The sequence below is a fragment of the Zea mays genome, chromosome 2 (assembly GCF_902167145.1).
Source record: "Zea mays cultivar B73 chromosome 2, Zm-B73-REFERENCE-NAM-5.0, whole genome shotgun sequence".
NCBI lineage: Eukaryota > Viridiplantae > Streptophyta > Magnoliopsida > Poales > Poaceae > Zea > Zea mays.
Window position 1 is genome coordinate 221636787 of NC_050097.1, and position 21877 is coordinate 221658663.

The following is a 21877-nucleotide window of genomic DNA, read 5'->3' on the forward strand; positions in this document are numbered from 1 at the left end:
TCCTCTAGGTCCACTAGAAGGCTAGAAGGCCTTACAAAAGGCCTTAGGCCTATTGTTTCGCAAGGTCATCTCTTTGTGGGCCAGGGGAGAACCGCCGGTAGAACGAGCTGACACAGGGAATGAGCAAACACGAGCCGAGGCGACTCGTGGGGTTGTGAGTGTTATCCACAGCTCTGATCCGATTCTCCCGCACGACTACCTTAGACATCAGAACTAAGTGAGAATAAGTCGGCAAGATTGTAGGAGGATAAGTTCGGTTGGTTCACTATTACTTAGGCATACATCATTATCGTACACGCATGTAAGTGCCCCACGGTCGGATATATAAGGCCTAGGGGACACCCCATAAAAAAAGTCATTCATCAGCCATCTACTTAGTTCTCTAGCACTATCAATACTAGAGAACTCCCTTGTAACCCACCACATAAAGATTTACACCAGGAAGTAGGGTATTACGCCCCTCAAAGCGGCCCGAACCTGTAGAAAACCACTTACTGTCTCTCGTGCGTTGCGCACGAACCATTGAGCTACAATCAGCAACACCGTCCTACCCAAAAGCACCTCGAGGGGTAACCCCGGGTGCGCGGTCGGGCTCCAAACACCGACAGCTGGCGCGCCAGGTAGGAGGTGTGTCGTTGATCCAAGCCAGCTCAATGGTCGTCACTTTCCAGTGCAAGATCGCTCTCCGCCCTGGATCCGTGTTTTGCTTTGGAACCATCTCGTCTATGGCAAACGAAGAAGGAATTATGCATCGTATAGCGGATCTACCGGAGAAGAAGCTTTCCTCGAAAATCTCCGAGAAAGCCAGAATGAGGATAGAGCAATCTCTGTCGCCCCGGGCGAAGACTACCTCCTACAAGTCAGGAGCCGAGAATTCATTTACCCGAAGAACCCTATTGTCTACCTCATCCACAGAAGAGTGAACACGGATCACGAAGAAAAAGGAAACAAACGAGATAATTATAAACACCTGAGCATGATGTTCTACTGGTTAGACAGCTTCGCCAGTGTCTCCCACCCTTCTTCCATCAGTGTGTGGTGTCAAACCCCACCTCCTGCACTGTGCGTTTGGTTGCAATGACAGGACGAGACGCGATGAGACGATCCCTCAAATAAGATTGTTTGGTTCAGAGTCAAGGGTTGAGACATGACTATCCTAATATTGTCCCCAGTTATCCCTCAGAATTGGAGGGATAAAAGAGGACGCTAGGGGACATCCATGTTCTGGCTGTTCCACAACCAAACACACCCTTAAAATGACGCAGGACGACCGTTGAAACTGATGCTTTAAGTATAATAATAGATGATAGAGACTTCTATTTTTTATAAACTAGTTAAACTTAACAAAATTAGCTTTAAAAACATACGGTAGTTATTTTCTCTAGGATGAAGGTGGCAAATTGAAATAATGGAATGCCAATTTTATACCCGGAATCCTAGATTCTAGACAAACATAAACAAGGGGTGTTTGATTTTTCCGACTAATTTTTAGTCTTTATATTTTATTCCATTTTAGTTTGACAATCCTATTTTTCCGAGAGATTTTCACTTTACTAACTGAAAATAAACTAGTTTTTAGGAAAATGAAAATTTCTTGAAAAAAATAGAGTTACCAAACTAGCTCATATGGAATAAAATAGAGTGACTCAAAATTAGTCCTTATAAAACAAACATCCCATAATTTGCATTTTTTTTAAGTTATATACACATCCGCTGATACATGTTCAGATCTAACGGTTGATACTAATCCATTCGAGGAAACAACGGTCTTGATCGCTCATAGTGACGCGGCCGAAGGCTTCCTGTTCCAAACCATGCGTGCCTGCCAGCACGCTGGCACGCAGCACTGCAGCAGCGCAAACTCCCGATCAGATCCACAGCGATTCGGCCAAGTCCCCAGCCCTTCTCCCGCCGCATCACCACCACCACCTCTTCTCTGCCCCCTCGATCTCCAGATCGCCTTCGCAATTCCTCCGTGTAGCGCCCCTGTCCTGGGCGAGCACGAGCGCGCGTGCGCGCCCAGATCTGCGCGGTCTCGCCGGCGATGGCGTGCATTAAGAGCGCGCATCGGGCGGCGCTAACGGCGCTGGCGCCGGACGCGCCGTACCTCGCCGCGGGCACCATGACCGGCGCCGTCGACTTGAGCTTCTCCGCATCCGCCAACATCGAGATCTTCCGCCTCGACTTCCAGTCCGACTCCACGGACTTGCCGATCCTCGCCTCCGCGCCCTCCCCGGACCGCTTCAACCGCCTCTCCTGGTCGCGCCCAGGCGCCGTCGAGGGCGACTCCTTCGCGCTCGGACTCCTCGCTGGGGGCCTCAGCGACGGCTCCGTTGCCGTGTGGAACCCACTGAGCATGATCAGGTCCGGATCCGCCTCCCTCGCGCCGCTTCGCACTCGAGATCTGCTCCCATTCTGACTGAATTGCCGCTGTTTCAGCTCCGAGGGGAAAGCGGAGGACGCCATGGTCGCGCGCCTTGAGAAGCACACCGGACCGGTGAGTCACGCGGGCCGGCTAGTTAGTTTTACGCGCCTGGCGTTCTCATGGGGTTGGCGTCGTGTGCTGAACTGCTGAATGCTTTTGTGTTTGGTCTGCCAGGTGTGTGGACTGGAGTTCAGCGAGCTCACGCCGAATCGGCTCGCTTCTGGGGCTGAGCAGGGGGAGCTTTGCATCTGGGATCTCAAGAATCCCGTTGAGCCAATCGTGTACCCGCCACTCAAGGTAAAGTTTTGCACAGAGCTTACTGGCATACAAGAGGATTAAGGTTTTGACTGTTTTGGTTATTGGTGAGATGTGTGGTTTCTGCCACAGTGCCACTCACGGCTTGTATTGATTCAGTGATGTTTTTTTGCAATGGTAAACATGGTGCCATGTTGTGTGCTTAGGATGATCCTAGCATGATTTTGCCATTCCAGATGGTCATGCTTTGAGTTATATGTAGTAGCCTTCTCATTTTTAATTTTGATTCAGTGTGAGCAGAACTGGCTATAACGCAAGACCATTTGATTCAGAGATGAAACTGGGGAACTTAGACTGATCGTGTGGTATTATAATTGTAGCCTTTATAACCTGGATGGTTGCGCCTATGCTACACTAGTCAGTTGATGCAAACCAAGTTTCCCCCCTGTGGATCCTTTATGTTATCTTACTGCGTATCCATGCTTGTTCTTTCATATGATCGACAGATGTTGCTGTTAATGTAAAAAACTTAAAATAGAGTTGGGGTTTAGGGCACATGACATAGTTGTAAAGCAGGATGTATTTGGATATTTCAGTTGTGCCATTATGTTCTAGCCACATTCTGCCGATCAACCTTTTTTAGCATGTAATAATTTTTAAAATAATTTTAACAGAGTGTTGGGTCCCATGCCCAAGCTGAAATCTCTTGTTTATCCTGGAATCCCAAGTTTCAACATATAGTTGCCTCAACTTCGAGTAATGGGATGACAGGTAAAGGAAATTTCGGTTGCTTCTGCAAAAGTTTAGCTATCAGTTACAATCACTTGGACTTCAGATCGTTGTGTCTGAGTAATTTTCTTTCCCTGCAGTTGTTTGGGATTTAAGGAACCAGAAACCACTGACTAGGTACTTACAGTAGTTGCTGGAGTTACTTATGCATTTTCAGGATCTCTTTATGATACAATATGTGGTTTGGATTGATTAATTTTGAATTGTTGAACAGTTTTTCAGATTCAAATAGAAGGAAATGCTCTGTGCTTCAATGGAATCCAGATATGTCCACCCAGCTGATTGTTGCATCAGACGATGACAACTCTCCCTCACTGAGAGTAATTACTTTTTTCTAAATCCCCTTCCTCTAAACAGCCAATGCCCCGAAATAATCCGCTTTACTTACATTTCTCTATGTAAGCTCATAAAACCTAGAATTAAATAAATAAATAGACAAAAATGTTCATTTTCCTCTTAGGCTTCTCTAAATACAATATTTAGTACTTTTTTGAAGAAAATGGTGGTTATACAGTGATGTTCCATCAAGTTCACATCACACACTCATTGTATTAAGTGTTTTTTTTTTCATTTTGTTCAACATCACTGCTCATACTATTTTCACAGGTTTGGGATGTGAGGAAGACCATTTCACCAGTAAGAGAATTTGTTGGCCATTCAAAAGGTTTTTTCATTTCTCACTAATCTTGTCTGTTTCCCATCTATTGCTTGTCAATGTACACAAATCGTGCGTACTTAGCATTATATTCATGGATTCTGTTTTGAGCAGGTGTAATCGCTATGTCGTGGTGCCCCTATGATAGTTCATTCTTGCTTACATGTTCAAAAGACAATAGGACAATTTGTTGGGACACTGTTAGTGGAGAGGTATATGACAACTTAAACATCTAAAAGCAAACTGCAGAGATATATTATGCTCTTATTTTCTGAAACAAGTTTTTTTTCTTACCATTCCCTTTTCATTGTTTTATTTGTCACAGATTATTAGTGAACTACCCGCAAGTGCTAATTGGAACTTTGACCTTCACTGGTACCGGAAAATACCAGGTGTCATTGCAGCATCCTCATTTGATGGGAAAATTGGCATATACAACCTAGAGGTTATGATGCTTATATTTCCTTTAGAATATGGTGGATAGCATTTATTAAATTTATGTTGGTTTGAAGTTTGAACATACTTCAACTTCCTTACACTCAGAACTGTCATCCAGCTTTTGAGACCTGGTTATATTAAACGTTTATTTGTCATATAGGTCAATAGTGCTATAGAAGTCATTGGTATCATCGAAGTAGGGCATTTTAGTTATGTTTGTCTTGAGTCACAGCTGAAGAGTATTATCCTATGTATCTGTTATAAAGTGTTAAGAGAACATAACACTTTGATTTGTCATTGGCGACAGCTGAGCCTGTCAATGCTTCTGTTTCGGCTGGGTTTGTGACCTGGAAAATGTGCGATTAGGGCAATCAAGATCACAAATAGTATTGTTTATCAGACTGGAAGAGTATTGTGGGGCATTATCCAGCAATATTGAAGTTGGTAACAGTAATCACTCAAGCAGGAAGCTGGGAATTCATGACTGGTGAGGTTGTGAATTGCTCAGAAGTTAAGGTGCTCTTGCCCGAGTGGAGCGGTCCAAACTCAATGGTCCTTAAATGTGTGTGCATGCGGAAGGAATGAGTTGGGCATAGTGGGTTAGAGCTACATATTATTTTGAATTTAGATCACACAGTCGAGAACACATGGCAAGGTCCATGGATGCCTGGAGAGAACAGTCAAGAAGCTATTTAGAGATCCATATCAAATTTATGATTTGAGTGTGTGTTGCGGATGGTGGTGCTGAAGGTTAACCGACAATGTGAATTGGAAGGACTAATCCATTATTGCGATTGTGCGTCTAAGATTGACTAAATGGGTTCTCAAGCCTCTAAGCTCCACATGTGTGTGTATGAGTGTGGCAACCGAATTTCCTCATTTATTTATTCAGTGTGAATTAAATTTTATGTTTGATCCTTTGCATCTTATAAAATGAATTGATTGTTTGCACCAGGTTTATTTTATCCAGTTTCATTCTTCATCACTATTATATGTGGGCCCGCACTTTCATGTTTGCTGTTTGCATAATACATACAAAGTATTTAATCCTTTATTCCTTATTTTTATTATCTTTTACAGTTCTCTGGTCTTTATGCGACTGGTGATGCTGTTGGTGCCCCAGGTGAATTAGCATACTGCCTCTTGCTTAAGTTTCTGTGATAATTAGATACATTTTCAGCTAGATTATTGCCTTTGGGTTTGTGTACAGCGCTTGCATCATTTTAAAGCACTCTTCAAAAATACTGACCATGATCCATAATTTCATAACAAGGACAAATGTGATGTTTCTTTCTATGACAATGCCCTTTAAATTGGATTTGATTTATGTTTGATGTTATTACTGGCAGGGTTTTATTCCCTGCTGCATTACGCCCTGTTAACTGTTCTAGATACTATTTTACCTTTATATGGTGAACTGGGTTAGTTGTCACTAACTCACTATTTGACTAATATTGCTGTTTAGGTCTATATAAGACTATAACTAAGCTGTAAGCACCGAATAAAAAAAATCCATTTCTTCACTTTAGAGTACCTATTGAACAGCCTTACCAGTTAGCCACTAATTATACTAGCATGCGTACCTTGTCTGTGATACAACTTGTCTGATAAGAACTAAATTATGCTCAGTGCGTCCAAGGGCTCCAGCTCCAAAATGGTTGAAATGCCCCACCGGTGCATCTTTTGGTTTCGGTGGTAAACTTGTTTCTTTCCATCCGGTGGCACCCACCCAAGGTGCACAAACATCTACATCTGAGGTAATTATTCTTTGTCAGTGCTCTGTTTTCTGCTCCTCTTCAAGTTCCTGTGTTTATGTTATGTTTTTTCTAGGTGCATGTGCACAATTTGGTGATTGAGCAAAGTCTGGTGAGCCGATCAACTGAATTTGAAGCTGCTATTCAGAATGGTGACAAAAGTTCGCTGCGTGCTCTGTGTGAAAAAAAATCACAAGAATCTTTGTAGGTGCTTCTTTAGTAGAAATACTACTGATATTTGCATGGAGACTAACTTTATGTGATGCATGTTTGATCAGATCTGACGAGGAGAGAGAAACCTGGGGCTTCTTAAGGGTTATGTTTGAGGACGGGGATTTTGCAAGGACAAAATTGCTTGCTCATCTTGGCTTCGAACCACCTCAGGCACCGCCTGCAAGTTCAACTGATGAATTGAGCCAAACATTGGCAGATACACTTAATATTGATCATGCTGCAGTAACCGATAATGCGGATGCCCAGTTTCTTATTGATAATGGGGATGATTTTTTCAACAATCCTCGACCTTCAGAGGCTAGCTTGGCTGAAGAATCAGTTTCTACAAATGGTCAACAGATAGAACAGGAAGTTTCTGGAGATTCTGTGCCATCAGATCCATCAATTGACAAAAGCATTCAACATGCGTTGGTGGTTGGAGACTACAAAGGGGCAGTTAACCAGTGTCTTGCTTCTAATCGTATGGCTGATGCTTTGGTTATAGCCCATGCCGGTGGTTCTGCTCTCTGGGAAAGCACAAGAAACCATTATCTCAAGAACAGTATCTCGCCCTACTTAAAGGTTTCATTTTATTTTCGGTTTTGAATATCTGTATTTATTTGTACATAGTAAGTTTCGTAATCACCATTGTTTATTGTTATACTGTTTCAATTATAGGTTGTCTCTGCTATGGTGGGCAATGATTTAATGAGTTTTGTGAGTACCTGGCCACTAAGTTCATGGAAGGAAACTCTTGCTCTGCTTTGCACAGTAAGTGCAAACTACACTTCATTTTTTCACTCAGTTTGTGTTTTCTTTTGTAGTGTCTTCTCATCTAGAATTAGGGCCTGTTTGAATACACTAGAGCTAATAGTTACTGGCTAAAAAATGCTAGTGGAATTAGCTGGGTAACTAGTAGCTGATTTTAGCTGGGTGAACCAGCTAATGAACTAATGTGTAGTTCAGGGTGCAGCTAATAGTTAGCTGAGCTATTAGCTGGGGTGTTTGGATGTCTCCAGCTAATTTTACAACTAATTATTAGCTCTAGTGCATTCGAACAGGGCTTTACCTTGATGGTTGTTTGACTGGTTTTAACTTTCAACCTTTGGTAGATGGGTCCTAAAGTGGCATTGCATCTTTATTCTTTGTTAACTTCTGTATATTCGCTATAGAACTAATTTGGATGCTGGCCAGTCTGTTGTATTTTTCCATGTTGGCCCTAGTTATGAAAATTTGCCTAAACTAGTAGAATAGTAGTTCAATAGAGATATAGTTGGCTTTTGAAACTTATTGGTCTTGGTCAGTCCTAGCCTGTTTCATCATTTGGGCGCCCATGTAATGGATGACCTAGGCTCAAACCAGACCAGAGTAGCAGAGTTAAAACCATAACAGGTAATCTGATATTGCACGCGTGAGGATGACCACCATGTTTTTTTTGTTGGGGACTGGATGCTTGAACTCATGCTGGAGTTCTCAGTCTCTCAGAGGATAAGCTGTATTATCTGACCAGCCCGCAATACATAACTTTGTCCAAACTCTGTCAAAGCTGTAAATAGAACTTTTTTTTCTTGAAAGCGCAGGAGAACTGCGCCCCATAATATATTAAGAAGAGGAAAAAGGGGGCCAAGAAAGGCCAGTACAAAACAGTCTCCTTACGGAGGCCAGTAAGAAGCATACATAAATGAATCCATTAGACCCTCCTTAGCTCTCAGCTAAAGGTACAGCTAGATGGCAGAGCCCCTTGGCACCAGCAATCTCCCATTGCATCCTTTCCTCATTAGCAGCTCTAAGGCTCATGGTAACACTGGGGTTGCAGCCATAAAAAACACATTTGTTTCTATGTTTCCACAAGGTCCAGGCTCCCAGAATGATAAGGGAATCAAGCCCTTTTCTAGTGAGCCCAGTAGCAATATTCCCCACCGATTCCCACTAGCCAAGATATGAGCCAACATCAGGTTGAGGAGCCAAAGAATGCAGACCGAAATTCCTTAACAACAGGTACCAGAATTCCCTGGAGAAGGAACAGGTAACGAGGAGATGATCAATAGTTTCATCCTCTTGATCACAAAAGGGGCACTTCTCAGGATGACTCAACCCTCTTTTAGCAAGTCTATCCGCTGGCCAGAGTCGATTTTGTGCAACCGGCCAGATGAAGAAACAACATTTTGGCAAGGCCCAAGTTTTCCAAATTTTCTTGTGATGAGGGAAAATTACAGACCCCAAAAAGAAGCCCTCGTAAGCAGTCTTTGCTGAATAGATGCCATTAGGAGCAATACTGAAAACATGTTTATCCTCAACCTTAGGCTGCAGCTGCCAAACTGAAGTCATATCCCACAACTGAAGATAATCTGTTAAGATTCCCACGGTCAGTGGACCTTGAATATCAGAGATCCATTTTCTATTTGTAATTGCCTCATAAACTGTCCTGCTATTGATAATCCTCTTGGGTATAATATTATACAAACTTGGAGTAAGGTCTTTAATTTGCTTACCATTTAACCACTTATCCTTCCAAAACTTTGTATTTGTGCCATCGCCCACCTCAGTAATGACCACCTCCATGAAGAAAGCTCTAGCTTTTCTAGGAACTTTTATTTGGAGATCATACCAAGGGCATGTAGGATCAGTCTTCTGCAGCCAGAGCCAACGCATTCGAAGGGCCCAACATAATTCTGGAAAACTAGATATGCCAAGACCTCCAAGCTGCAGTGGTCATCAAACTCGACCCGAGGCTACAAGACAATGACCTCCTCTTGCCTTGCCTCCTTCCGGCCCCTCCAAAGAAAACCCCTGCGTATTTTATCAATCGCATCCAGACCCCATTTTGGAATGTCAACTGCCATAGCAAGGTAGACCATCATACTTGTGAGAACATGCTGAACCTGCACTCTCCTCCCAGCTCGAGTCATGAGATCTGCCTTCCAATTGGGGAGCTGATCAGCAATCTTCTCAACAATTGGTTGGAACTGATGCTTGGACAGCTTATGCAAGGATAGAGGCAGCCCCAAATAAGTGCAAGGGAATGCAGAAATACCCCCTGGAAGCATGTTCCGGGCAACTGCCAAGTCTTGTTCAGAGCACCTTATAGGATAGACATTTGACTTCTGTGCATTATTGTGCAACCCAGATGCAGCCCCAAACAGTTTTAAAATATCAAGAGAGAGGGCCATATCAGCTGTGGATGGATGTAAGAAGAGAGCAACATCATCTGCATACATGGAGACCCTGTGAAGTTTCTTTCTATACGAAAGCTGTTGCAGTAGCCCCTCTTCTTCAGCCTTCGAAAACAGGAAACCTAGGACATCCATTACTAAAATAAACAACATGGGTGAGAGAGGATCTCCCTGACGAAGGCCCCTCTTATGTATAATACGACAACCTGGAAAACCATTCAACAGAACTTGAGTAGAGGAGGTGGCGAACAACCCACTAATGAGATCTCTCCAAATTTGACCAAAGCCCAGGTGTCGCATTACTTCAATCAAGAATGGCCAGGACAATGAATCAAAGGCTTTGGTAATGTCCAGTTTCAGCAGCAGACATGCTCATGACATCCGCTTTGATTATATCCCAACATGCCTTATAGAACCTCCCAGTGAAGCCGTCAGGCCTAGGTGCCTTATCTGAAGGAACCAGTTTGATGATCTCCCAAACTTCCTGCTCAGAAAAAGGGGCTTCCAACTCAGACAAATCATAGGAAGGCATTCCCAAATTCTCTAGATTAAGACTGACTCCAGCAGCAACCTGTAAAGGGTCCTGTACTCTAAATGTAGGGGACGGTCAGGTCCTTTATCCCTCCAACAAGGGCACTGCCTGGTGGCGTGGAGAAAGGTTTGCCGCCCCCTTCAGCTTGGTGGGCTGGGTATCTCCAGTTTAAAAGAACTCTGCTGGGCCCTTCGAATGAGATGGCTATGGCTGTCTAGAACAGACCCCTCTAGGCCCTGGATTGGTCTCCCAATGAAAATCCCAAAAAAGGCCACTTCCTTCTTTAATGAGGTAGTGCTCACTGTAGTTGGTGACGGGGCCAGCACCAAATTCTGGAAAGACAAGTGGTTACATGGAAAGAAAATTGCAGACCTGGCACCTAGACTCCTAGCTACAATCCCTAGGCGGATTGTGAACAGCAGAACTGTGATTGAAGCTTTGACTAACAGAAAATGGATTGCTGATATAAAAGGGGCTCTCTCAGTGGGTGTGTTGATTGATTACCTCTAGCTATGGGAGATGCTCTCAGCCATTGAGCTGCAGCCTGGAGTTGAAGATAGACATATTTTCAGTATTGCCCCAGATGGAATGTATTCTGCAAAATCTGCTTATAATGGACTGTTCATGGGTTCAGTTTCCTTTGGACACTTCACAAGGGTTTGGAAAACCTGGGCCCCGCCAAAGTGTCGTTTTTTCATTTGGCTTGCTGCCCATAATAAATGTTGGACAGCAGATCGTTTAGCTAAGAAAGGCCTAAACCACCATGAGAAATGTCTGCTTTGTGACCAAGCTGAAGAAACCCTTGATCATCTTCTGGTGGCTTGCTCCTTCTCGAGAGTCTTTTGGTACCAGCTTTTCCGGAAATTTGGCCTTCACTCCCTAGCTCCCCAGCCGGCGGTCACCTCCTTCTTGAATTGGTGGGAGGAGGTTCCAGAGGTGGTCTCAGGTGTCACCAGAAAAGGCCTTAACTCCCTCATTATACTGGGTGCTTGGACTATTTGGATTCATCGAAACAAATGTGTCTTTGATGGATTGTCTCCTTGCCTCACCTATATCCTTGCTTGGGCAGACGAGGAGAGAAGTCGTTGGGAGGCAGCTGGGGTGAAGGCCCTATGTTCTCTGGCTGCTTCTGCAGTTGCTCCTTAGAGTGGTGTGTTGTTAGATGAGTTCTTTTTTGTATGCTATTTTCTGGCCCCCGTGAGGAGGCCTGCTGTTGTTTGGTCTATTTTAGACCTTTTTCCTATCTTCTTAATATATAAAGGGGCGCAGCTCTCCTGCGCGTTTTCGAGAAAAAACAAGAGACTCTAAAAGGTCCTCTAAAATTTAGAGGATGGCATGCGTGCGCTATCTATAGAGGGTGCTCTATACACTGTACATGCGTGTCAGATCCTTTTTGTGTCTGTACGCTCACGTGGTGCAGAGTAGTAAAAAATAATATAGAATGTCAAATCTAGTACACTGTTGATATAGAGGATGGAATTTAGGGGATATTGCTGGAGATGAAGAAGATATAGAGTACAGAATCTTTTAGAGAGTGCTGTAAAGGACAAAGAATATTACTTTAGGGGATAAAATTTAGGGGACGTTGCTGGAGACAGCCTAATACTTCTCTCGCTGGGTTCACTGGTCCCCAAGAGATTGGTGTAGAAAAGATCGATACACTCAGCTTTCCCAATATGATTAGTTAGGATCTGATTTCCGTCGACCAATCTAGCCACAAAATTCTTTCTTTTGCGTTGACGAGCATGTAAATGGAACAACTTTGTATTTGCATCTCCATCTCTTAGCCAAGAAATCCTTGCCCTCAAACGTGCCATAGTATGTTTAAAGGAGGAGAGCAGTAAGGATTGCTTTTTAAGCTTGTTCTTAAGCCAGAATTCAGCTGGGCTGAGAATACGTCCATCCTGGGCCATCTCTAACCTGTGCAGAATTTCCTTGGCTAGAGCTAGCTGGGATCTCACATGTCCAACTTTTCTATCACTCCATGTCTGCAATTTTTTAGCCGTTTCTTTCAGCTTTCTGTCCAAGGTAATGAAGGGGCAAGTAGTAGCCTGAACTGAGTTCCAAACATCCACAACAGTATCCTGAAAATCATCAAGTTTTGTCCAGAAGGCCTCAAAATGGAAACGCCTTCTTCCAGTTCTGTTATCTTTAAGTCCAGGATGAGAGGGCAGTGGTCAGAATCTTGGGAGGCAGTACTTTGAAGGTGGACATTTGGAAATAGTATTTTCCAGTCCACTGAGCAGAACACCCTATCCAGCTTGACAAGAACTGGATTCACTTGTTGGTTGGACCAAGTATATTGTCTCCCATGCAAGGGAATTTCTTTCAGGGCTAGGTCTTCAATTAATCTTTTGAATCTATTCATCATAGCTCTGTTGAAATGATTGGTATTCTTGTCAGTGGTCCTGTAGATGAGATTGAAGTCACCAGCCAACATCCAAGGCCCTAGACAAGCAGTCCTAATATCTCTTAACTCCTGCATAAATAGCAGCTTCTCATCATTCCCTTGCGGCCCATACACACAGGTTAGCCACCATGCAGTCCCATTCTCCTTACAAAACTGAACCCGACACACTATGATTATCAATTCTGCTCTGCCCAGTAGATTTAAGATTGTGTCTCCATGCAACCAAAATGCCCCCACTGACTCCAACAGAAGGGAAGAAAATGTATTCACTGAAATTAGAACCAAGCATGGAAAGAATGGTAAGGTAGGAGATATTCTGCATTTTAGTTTCCTGTAAACAAACAACATCCACCATAACAGTTTCAACAAAATCCCTCACAGAGTCTTGTCTTACGGATGAGTTCAACTGTTCAAGCCTCTAACATTCCAAACAAGGATTTTTGAAGGATCCATTAAAGAACTAAAGCAAAGGAGCAACCAGCACAAGAACCTACTCAAGGCTCCAAAACAGAAGGAGCACTCCAGCCAAACAAGGCTGAAAGGGCTACAACATGACATTGAGATAGGGGTTGGGAAAAAAGTTTTGCGTATGCATCAATAGCCTCCTGACTGATGCCCTCAGTTTCTGAGATGATGTGCAGGGTTGCCATAGCTTTTTTCATTGATCTTCTTCCTAGGTCCTGCATGTTAAATTCAACTCCAACCCCAGCCACTCTACGACTTCTTCGGAGAACAGCCACCGATGAGAGTGGAGAAGATGTCTTCTTGTGTACTTTGATGCATGGGTTTGGCAATAGAGCAGCTGGCCTAATAGCAATTCTATTCAGGAAATACTCAGAGCTTGAGCAACTGATCTGTTTTTCCACCCCCGAACCAACATCCTCCATTCCAGCCGAGGTATCCAGGACCTACTCAGCATCCCCTCTTCCATCATCAATCACCTGAACAACCTCTGTATCCTGGTACCCCCTTTCTCTTGGCATTTTTCTGGTGTAGACCTTCAGGGTAGTGGCAGTCTGCTTCTTCCCAAAGGTCACGGAGGAGTAGGAGACACATGGTGGTGCTTCACTGTCCGTTGTAATTTTATGGGGCGAGCCAGAAACAAACCTCTCCAGCGTCGCCTCAGGCTGGTCATGAGGGGGCGAAGAGAGATATTTCAGGCCCAGCGTCCCTATCACAGTGTCCTTAAGTATTGGAGAGAGCTGATGGGGCGAGTTCAGGTTGGTCATCTCTAGCGGCTCATCCAAGGAATTGTGGTGGGGTGAAGATGGACCAATCGAGCCCAATGGCCCATCAAGGGTTATAGTTTCATCATATGGATCCTGGTGGGTGAGTCATGGCACAAGTTCTCCAGCAGCCCTGAGAAAAAGGTTCCCAGGTGCATAGAAGAAGTGGCCTGACCCAGCGTCCCACCCAACTGAGTGTCAGGAGCATGAGTTATCCCTCCAAGCGCCTTCACACCAGCAACATCGGAAAGAGTCAAAACACACGCACTCTCCCCAAGGTCCTCCTCGACTTCCGCCCGAACCGGTGGCTGAGACAAAATCTCCTTGGCTCCCGTGCTCAACAATAACTGATCCTCATACCTCCCAGTTGTCTCCTCAACTCCTGGGGCAGTCTCCTCAACTCTCGGGTCACCCCCAGGCACATTTACCGCATGCGCGCGGCCCAAAGGAAGTCGTGGGCCCAGACGCAGCTGGACAGGCTGCCGCAGATCAACTGGGACCGGCCGCCGCCATTGTTGGGGATCTTGATCGTCAGGGTCATCATCATCAGGTTCCCTTCCCGACGGTGGTGGAGGAGGAGGAGGTGGGGTAGCCGATGACAGCTGTAGGGTCTTTGGTGGAAGGATATCAATGGAGATCTTATAGGTTAAGAATCTCTTTTCCTGATCATCAATCCCAGCCTCCAAGATGTGTAAATCCATTTTCCTAACCAGTTTTTCAGGATGAAAACACCATGCTTTCACCACCAAGGCTGAAAAATCCCTCATTTCCATAGTTTCTGAATGTAATGCTTCAACCCAACATGAGTCCCTCAGCAAATGTTCAACTGTAGATCGACACCAGGCATGTTGAGGAATGCCTATTAATTTAACATCAACCAACTCAGCCATCGACGATGAGGATGCATGAGCAAATCTGGACCATCTTTTGAGCATCAAACTGAAACGGGGTCCCCTCAGAGGTCTTCCTTCGTTGAGAACCTTGGTTGTCGTGTCTTCATCCGGTAGAAACAACAGGAAGTCTTCAGGGTAGGTCTGATGAATCTTCATGTCCTCCAACTTAACACCAAAACAATGCCTCACCTCCTTCAACACGTCAGAACCAGAAACCCCAGGTCGTGTACCAGCCACAGAGACGAATAGAGCACGACGAAGGGCAATTTCCTCCCTAGCAAGGACTTCAGAAAAATCCAGAACACAGGAGGAGGCTGAGGGTGGCCTAGCCACCTCAGAGCTGAAACTATCTAGATGGGGAGAAGGAGGTGGGCATGCCTGAGTGGGACCCAAATCGTGCGCAACTGTACCTTTTTCGTGTTTGGAACGTCTTTTTTTCCGCATGGGCCGAGGAGACATCTTGTCTTCCTCAGCGTTTGCCTCCGACGTTGCATGATCATGTGATGCAGCGAGGCGCTTCCATACTGAAACCTTACTGCGGGGCGGTTCCTGAAACTTACCCTCCGGAGAAGGAACCATGTCCATGTTGGAGAGTCTCTGCCACACCGGAGGCCGCACAGGAAACCTCGACCACACCGGAGCTCTCTGGGAGGTTTCCTGTCTCACCGGAGGACGCGTCTTGACGTAGCCCAGACGCTGCCACACCGTCCGCTTCTGTGCTTCAACCGGAAGGGACGAGCACTTTGCCCCCCGGTGTCCAAAACTGAAGCACTGCAAGCACTGTGTAGGCCGCCGACAGGAAGCTACGAGGTGGGAGGTAGAGAGGCAGTTGTAGCACCGACCTCGGAGATCCACTCGGGACCCTCGACGAGGGAGATGCACACCACGAGACCTCTGTCTACGACCAACCACCTGCCAGCCTTCCTCATCCACCGGAAGGGCCGCAGGAGAGGGGCTGGCGGCGCAGTGACTTGCCGAGGGAGAAGGGCTGGCGGCGCAAACCGAGCTGGTGGGGGCTGCATCTTTAATGGATCGTGGAGATGGAAGGGAACCTCCAGCCGAAGAGTCGCCGCACCATCTCTGGGCCTTGGACCGCCCATCCTGGGAGTGCAGCCGCCGGGACAGACTGGACCCTGTCGCCGAGGGGGTGGAAGACAAGGAGGTGGTCACCAGTACCAGGGTGGTGACCGGCGAGGGGCTGGTGGAGAGGGGAGTGGGGAGGGGAAGCGATCGGGCGGGGTGGGGGATCGAGGAGGGAGACCACCCGCCGGGGCAGAGAGCCGATACGTCCATCCTTTGGTGCCTCTAAATGCAACCATTCTGTAAATAGAACCTTACTGAACGAACTTTATTAACCTGCATTTTATTAGATTATTGTTTGGAACACTGTTTCTCTAACCAGTGGTTTGTCCGCTGGCTGAGTGAAACAGTTTATTAGTGACATTGCGGCACAGATCATATTGAGATAGTGATAGACACCCACTTTGTGCCTGAGAAGGTGGCTTTGGGGCAGTTCAGAGTACTCCATATTCCCTCAGCGCATCAGTTCGCGGACATTATGACTAAGAGACTGCTTGTACAGTTAGTTCAATGACTTCAGGTCCAGTCTCCGTGTCCAGTTCTCTTTCGCTGTGACTGTGAGTGGGTAAAGATATGTATAGTCTATGTGTATCATGTTTACTTGTATTCTAACTTGTATTGGGCTATATATATGAAAGCCCCCCTCTTAATTGGGTGTGAGGTGTTTCCCAATTCTCTACGGTTAGCTGGGTTGATGACTTCTCATATTTCTTATCTATGGTATAAATTTGATATGAGCCTGTTTATGAAATCTAAATTAACTGTGAAACTGAAACAGTTTGCACAGAAAGAGGAGTGGCATATTTTGTGTGACACACTTGCGTCTAGGCTTCTGAATGTCGGTGATACACTAGCTGCGACCCTCTGTTATATTTGTGCTGGAAATATTGACAAAGCTGTTGAAATATGGTCCCGCACCTTGAAATCTGAAGATGGTGGGAAGACTTATGTTGATCTTCTCCAGGTATGGTTGTATAATAAGAGTGCACAATCTATAGCATTGCTCCCGAACAATTCCTAATTGATTAGTATGCAAATGCAGGATTTGATGGAAAAAACCATTACGCTTGCCCTTGCTACGGGCCAGAAGAGATTTAGCGCGTCACTGTCTAAGCTTATTGAGAACTACGCTGAATTGCTGGCTAGTCAAGGTCTTCTTAAAACTGCAATGGAGTATTTAAAACTGTTGGGATCAGATGAACACTCGCATGAGCTGGCAATTTTGAGAGATCGAATTGCATGTTCTACAGAAGGTCACTTCAAACATATATCACTTTATTTTCTCTTCCGTTATTCTGTCTTTCATTGGTTTGAAGTTTTCCATCTATTTTTCTGGTCTAACTTTTTCCTCTGGTGTGACCACACATTGCTGAACTGAATAGGTTCTGTATTTCTGTTGGTGCCTGTGCATATTGAAAAGTACCAGCCATCTCACACCTTGCACCACTAATCCCATTTAATGCTGTAACATAAAGTTGTTTTTGCATCCTGTTATGTTTGATGTTTCTAATTGTTATTTACTACCAAATACCTTGCTACTTCATTCAGCTTTTGGCTAGCCTTCCGTATCCAGAACTTGTACATCTAAAATCTGTATAGCAACATTACATTATCCTTTTCCCCCTTATATTTGTTTAACTTTTCGTTGTTGCTTACATGTAAATGAAGTATTCCTTGGTTTAAATTTGGTGTATCGACTTAACTCGTTCTTTAGCATGTAATCACGTGTGCTGTGAATACCCACATTTGAACCTGCAGCAACTGTCTTTTGTTTCGCTTTTTTTTTGTATCCAGAGTAAAGTCACTTTTCTTCATGCTGATGTCCTAAAATATTCATAATTACACATGGATTTTGTATCATGATATTTATTATTCTATTTTGCAGAGAATGATAATGTTAGTTCTGTTTCTGAAAGCACGGGCACTCCTTCCCCCTATGTCACAAATCAACCTTATACCACCCCAGACCATTCTCAGAATGTTTACCAGGTTTCCCCTTGTACAATCATTTCATACTTCAAAATTTGCCATTTGATTTACCGGTTCAATGTTTGTCAGAATAAACTAATATTCCCTAACAAATGTGTCATTTTAGTTTTTTTTCCTGTCAAACCTTTTCTGTTAGAGTTGTATAGTAGATTTACATTGTAATATTGATGTTGCTAGGTTCATCACAAAAGTAATTATGACTTCTCGATTAGAATAGGACATACATAAAGGGTCAACTTTGAGCCCTTACTTTTTTGCCTTGTTGATGGATGAGGTCACAAGGAACATACAAGGGAATATCCTTTGGTGCATATTTTTTTACGGATGATGTAGTGCTAGTTGATGAAAACGGTATAGGAATAAATAGGGAACTGAAGTTGTGGTAGGTGACTCTAGAGTCCAAAGTTTTCAGACTTACTAGAACTAAAACTGAATATATGATATGTGACTTCATCACCACTACATATGAGGAAGGGGATACTAGTTTGAAAGGTAAAGTAGTGCCCAGGAAGGATACCTTTTGTATTTAGGATCATTGTTACAAAGAGACGATGATATTGATGAAAGTGTTAGCCATAGAATCATATTAGGGTGAAGGAAGTGGCATTAAGCATCTAGCATTCTATGTGAAAAGAGGGTACCACAGAAGTTAAAAGACAAGTTTTATATGACGACGATTAGGCCTGCTATGTTGTATGGTGCGGAATGTTAGTCTATAAAAAGCTCATGTTCAACAGGCAAGTGTTGCGGAAATATGTATGCTCCGTGGGTTTTGTGGCATACAAGAATTGATCGAGTCCGGAATGATGATATACATGATAGGCTAGGGGTAGTATCAATTGAAGAAATATTTATACAACACCGATTGAGATAGTTTGGACATGTGTAACGGAGACCTCAAAGGGACTAGTGTATAGTGGGATCCTAAGACATGATAGTAATGGGAAGAGAGGCAACAGAAGGTCGAATTTGGCACAAGAAGAGACGATAAAAGAAAACTTGAAAAGATGGAATGTACTCAAAGATTTGGCCTTGAATAGGAGCGAATGGAAAAGAGCTATCCATGTGCCTGAACCTTGATTTGTGGCTTCTGTTGGATTTCAACTCTAGCGTACCCTAACTTGCTCTGGACTAAAGGCTTTGTTGTTGTTTTTTATATTCTCATAAAAACTAAAGTAGTGTCATCTTGTAAGGCCGTGACAATGTCTTAAACGTCAAACATTTGTGATCAATGGGAGGGGCATTTTTGCTCTATTGATTTTGTAGTGCAGTGTTCTGACCACTGCTAACAGCAGGTACCTCAACCATACAATGTGCCAAGCAATACATATTCAGAAGCTTACCCACAACAAGGTACAGGAGCCTATGGATACAACAATGCATATCAACCTCAGCAACCAGCCAATATGTTTGTTCCACCTAGCACACCTCCCAACACTCAGGTATTTGTGATTCAGGAGATATTTTTTTTAGCATCACATGTATGTGAACAACCCTACATGGCAGTTGTTTTTGAGAAGCTTCTCAGTGGCTAGTATGATTGCCCAGTTCGTTGCAGTGAGTATTTGGTACACTATGTGGGAATTTTTTAAGTTACCCCCTGTCTCACTTGCACGTCTTTGTGCCATTAAGACAGTGCAAAATAGCACTTATTTGGTTTCCTGTGTTTTGGTGCTGTGTATGAACGAAATAAGTGTAATGTTGGATATATTTGGTACTCCCTCCATTCCAATTTATAATTTGTTTGACTTTTTTACCCCAAGTTTGACTAACTTGTCTTATTAAAAAAATGTAGTTATTTATTAACTTTTACTGTTAAATCCTTTAGCATATAATATACTTTAGGTATGGCTTTTAATTTTCCATTTTTCCACAAAAAAAGAACAAACTTGGCACAATAAATTGGGACGAAGGGAGTATGTCTGAACATGTAGCCCTTATGTATTTGAAGTTTTTCTTGGTCAAGTGTCTGCTACTTTTGAGTTTTGACCAGCAGAATTTCACCTCATCTAAAGTTAATGAATGTTTTATGCCTTTTTCCATTTAAAGGAATGCAAAATTATTACTCACTGTTTCTTTTGACATTTTTTTTGCAGCAACAGCCAGGCCCTTCACATGTACCAGTGCCTCAGCAAACAGTAAAGACATTTACTCCTGCGAACCCAGCTGGTCTAAAAAACCCGGGACAATATCAGCAACCTAATACCTTAGGTTCCCAGCTTTACACGGTAGGTATACTGGTGACCTATATTTACTAGTATTTCTGTGATATTAGTTACAAACTGGTCTTAACAGGGCGCTACGAATCAACCGTATTCTTCTGGACCATCTGCTCCTTATCCAAGCGGACCTCCAACAACATTTCATCAGCCTGTAGCACCTGTTCAATATCAGAGTGCTGCTCCACCAGTATCTTCTTTTGGTCCAACCACCCCTGTACCAGGAACAGTCCCTAACCAGATGTTTCCCCATTCTGCTGCTACTAACTCGACTTCCAGGTTTATGCCATCGAACAATCAAAGCTTTGCTCCAAGGCCAGGTTTAAGTCCTGTGCAGCCCTCAAGTCCAACACAGGTGCAGGCACAGCCAGCTCCTCCTGCACCTCCCGCGACTGTGCAGACAGCTGATACGACAAAAGTGTCTGGTATGTCTACTGCAGATGCAAGGCTTCCACCTTGTTATATTCTGGTTTCAAGGAATATTTCCTCCTATCTCTGTGATTCTATATGAGGTCTACGAAGTATGTAACCACTCATGTTGTCTTTGCAGCTGAGCTGAGACCTGTTATTGGTACACTAACCAGACTATTCGACGAGACGACCAAAGCCTTGGGAGGATCACAAGCTACTCAAGCAAAAAAACGTGAAATTGAGGACAATTCGAGGAAAATAGGGGCATTATTTTCAAAACTAAATAGTGGTGACATATCTCCAAACGTTTCATCAAAACTCATTCAGCTGTGCAGTGCGATTGATGCTAGCGATTTTGTCACCGCGATGCACCTCCAGGTAGATTGGACGGTTGATCTTTTTAGGTTCTGTTGCGCCTGTCTTCTCCATATCCTTTTGAAAGTTTGGATACCATTTCCCCCCCTCGACTTCTAACTCTCTGCAACTGCACAATGTTGGTGTCAGGTACTCTTAACGACAAGCGACTGGGACGAGTGCAACTTCTGGCTTGCGGCATTGAAGCGGATGATCAAGACAAGGCAGAATTTCAGAATGTAAACCTTGTGTGGCCTTCTCCTGCACCCAGTTATGTACACACCTTTTCCCGCTGCTTGCCAGAAATGATAGCGTTTGCGGTTCAGAGGATTCTCCAGCACAGCGGTTGTTATCATGCAGCTTTTGCTCTGGGCCTTTGATTCTGCCTGCGAGTTGGTGAAATCGCCCTGATACTTCCGTGCTCTTATATACATTTCGATAATAGTTTTGGTTTTCTGACATCTACTGTAAGGTGACCTGTTGCTGGGTTGTTGGTTATCTGAATATTAATTGTAAGAGGCCACTTAGTCTGTTATAGCTGGTGGATCGCCTTTATCAAACAATATTTTTTTTTTTTGCACTGAGAATTCTGTCAGTTCGGACATTCGAAGAACTCTAGATGGTTAATACGAGTGACAGTGGCTTGTTTTTTTATTGGTACTGTCAAAAAGAAATCAATAAACCTGTGGATTTTTGAGGTCCGTATTGCCTGTTGGACGTGCCGCTTGTGCTCTTCGCAGCCGTTGACTTCCGGCTAGGATGCCTGAGGTCTGACCTGTCTTAATATTTGTCAGTGACCATCTCTCATTCCATTTCCGTATGTAGTACATTGATCTGATTGCTATGTTGGACAGTTAGTTGCACTGCGCATATGTCCTAAAGGGGGGCTAGAAGAGAATCTGCAGCCACAGCCAGACACCAGCAGGAGGCCCACTGGGCACAGAGAGCTGCTCCTGGTGGTTTGAACTGTCCTCCTACGTCTCGTACCTATCCAAGCGATGGGGACCAGGGCCAAGCGCAAGCAGCCAAGCCGTCATATCATATAATATACTAATAACAGC

At 44.1% G+C, this 21877-nt stretch overlaps 1 protein-coding gene across 2 annotated transcripts; it reads left to right on the forward strand.

Annotated features, from left to right (window-relative positions):
* The first annotated feature begins 1775 nt into the window (after positions 1 to 1775).
* LOC100279874 (uncharacterized) lies at positions 1776 to 21517 on the forward strand. 2 transcript variants are annotated; one of them, XM_008669605.3, is made up of 22 exons: positions 1776 to 2364; positions 2440 to 2497; positions 2600 to 2722; positions 3355 to 3451; positions 3550 to 3586; positions 3684 to 3789; positions 4076 to 4133; positions 4239 to 4336; positions 4450 to 4569; positions 5643 to 5685; positions 6192 to 6319; positions 6393 to 6520; positions 6595 to 7111; positions 7208 to 7300; positions 16622 to 16807; positions 16886 to 17096; positions 17729 to 17832; positions 19128 to 19274; positions 19929 to 20060; positions 20128 to 20476; positions 20602 to 20840; positions 20967 to 21517. In XM_008669605.3, exons 1-22 carry the CDS (start codon positions 2045 to 2047, stop codon positions 21057 to 21059), a joined length of 3387 nt encoding a protein of 1128 aa, XP_008667827.1. In that variant the 5' UTR covers positions 1776 to 2044; the 3' UTR covers positions 21060 to 21517.
* Positions 21518 to 21877: the final 360 nt, after the last annotated feature.

Bases quoted from the DNA above. Each gene is read 5' to 3' on its own strand.
- LOC100279874 (XM_008669605.3), top strand. From the start codon at position 2,045: ATGGCGTGCATTAAGAGCGCGCATCGGGCGGCGCTAACGGCGCTGGCG. The intron at 3,587-3,683 runs GTACTTACAGTA...ATTGTTGAACAG, and splicing joins AACCAGAAACCACTGACTAG to TTTTTCAGATTCAAATAGAA. The intron at 3,790-4,075 runs GTAATTACTTTT...CTATTTTCACAG, and splicing joins ACAACTCTCCCTCACTGAGA to GTTTGGGATGTGAGGAAGAC.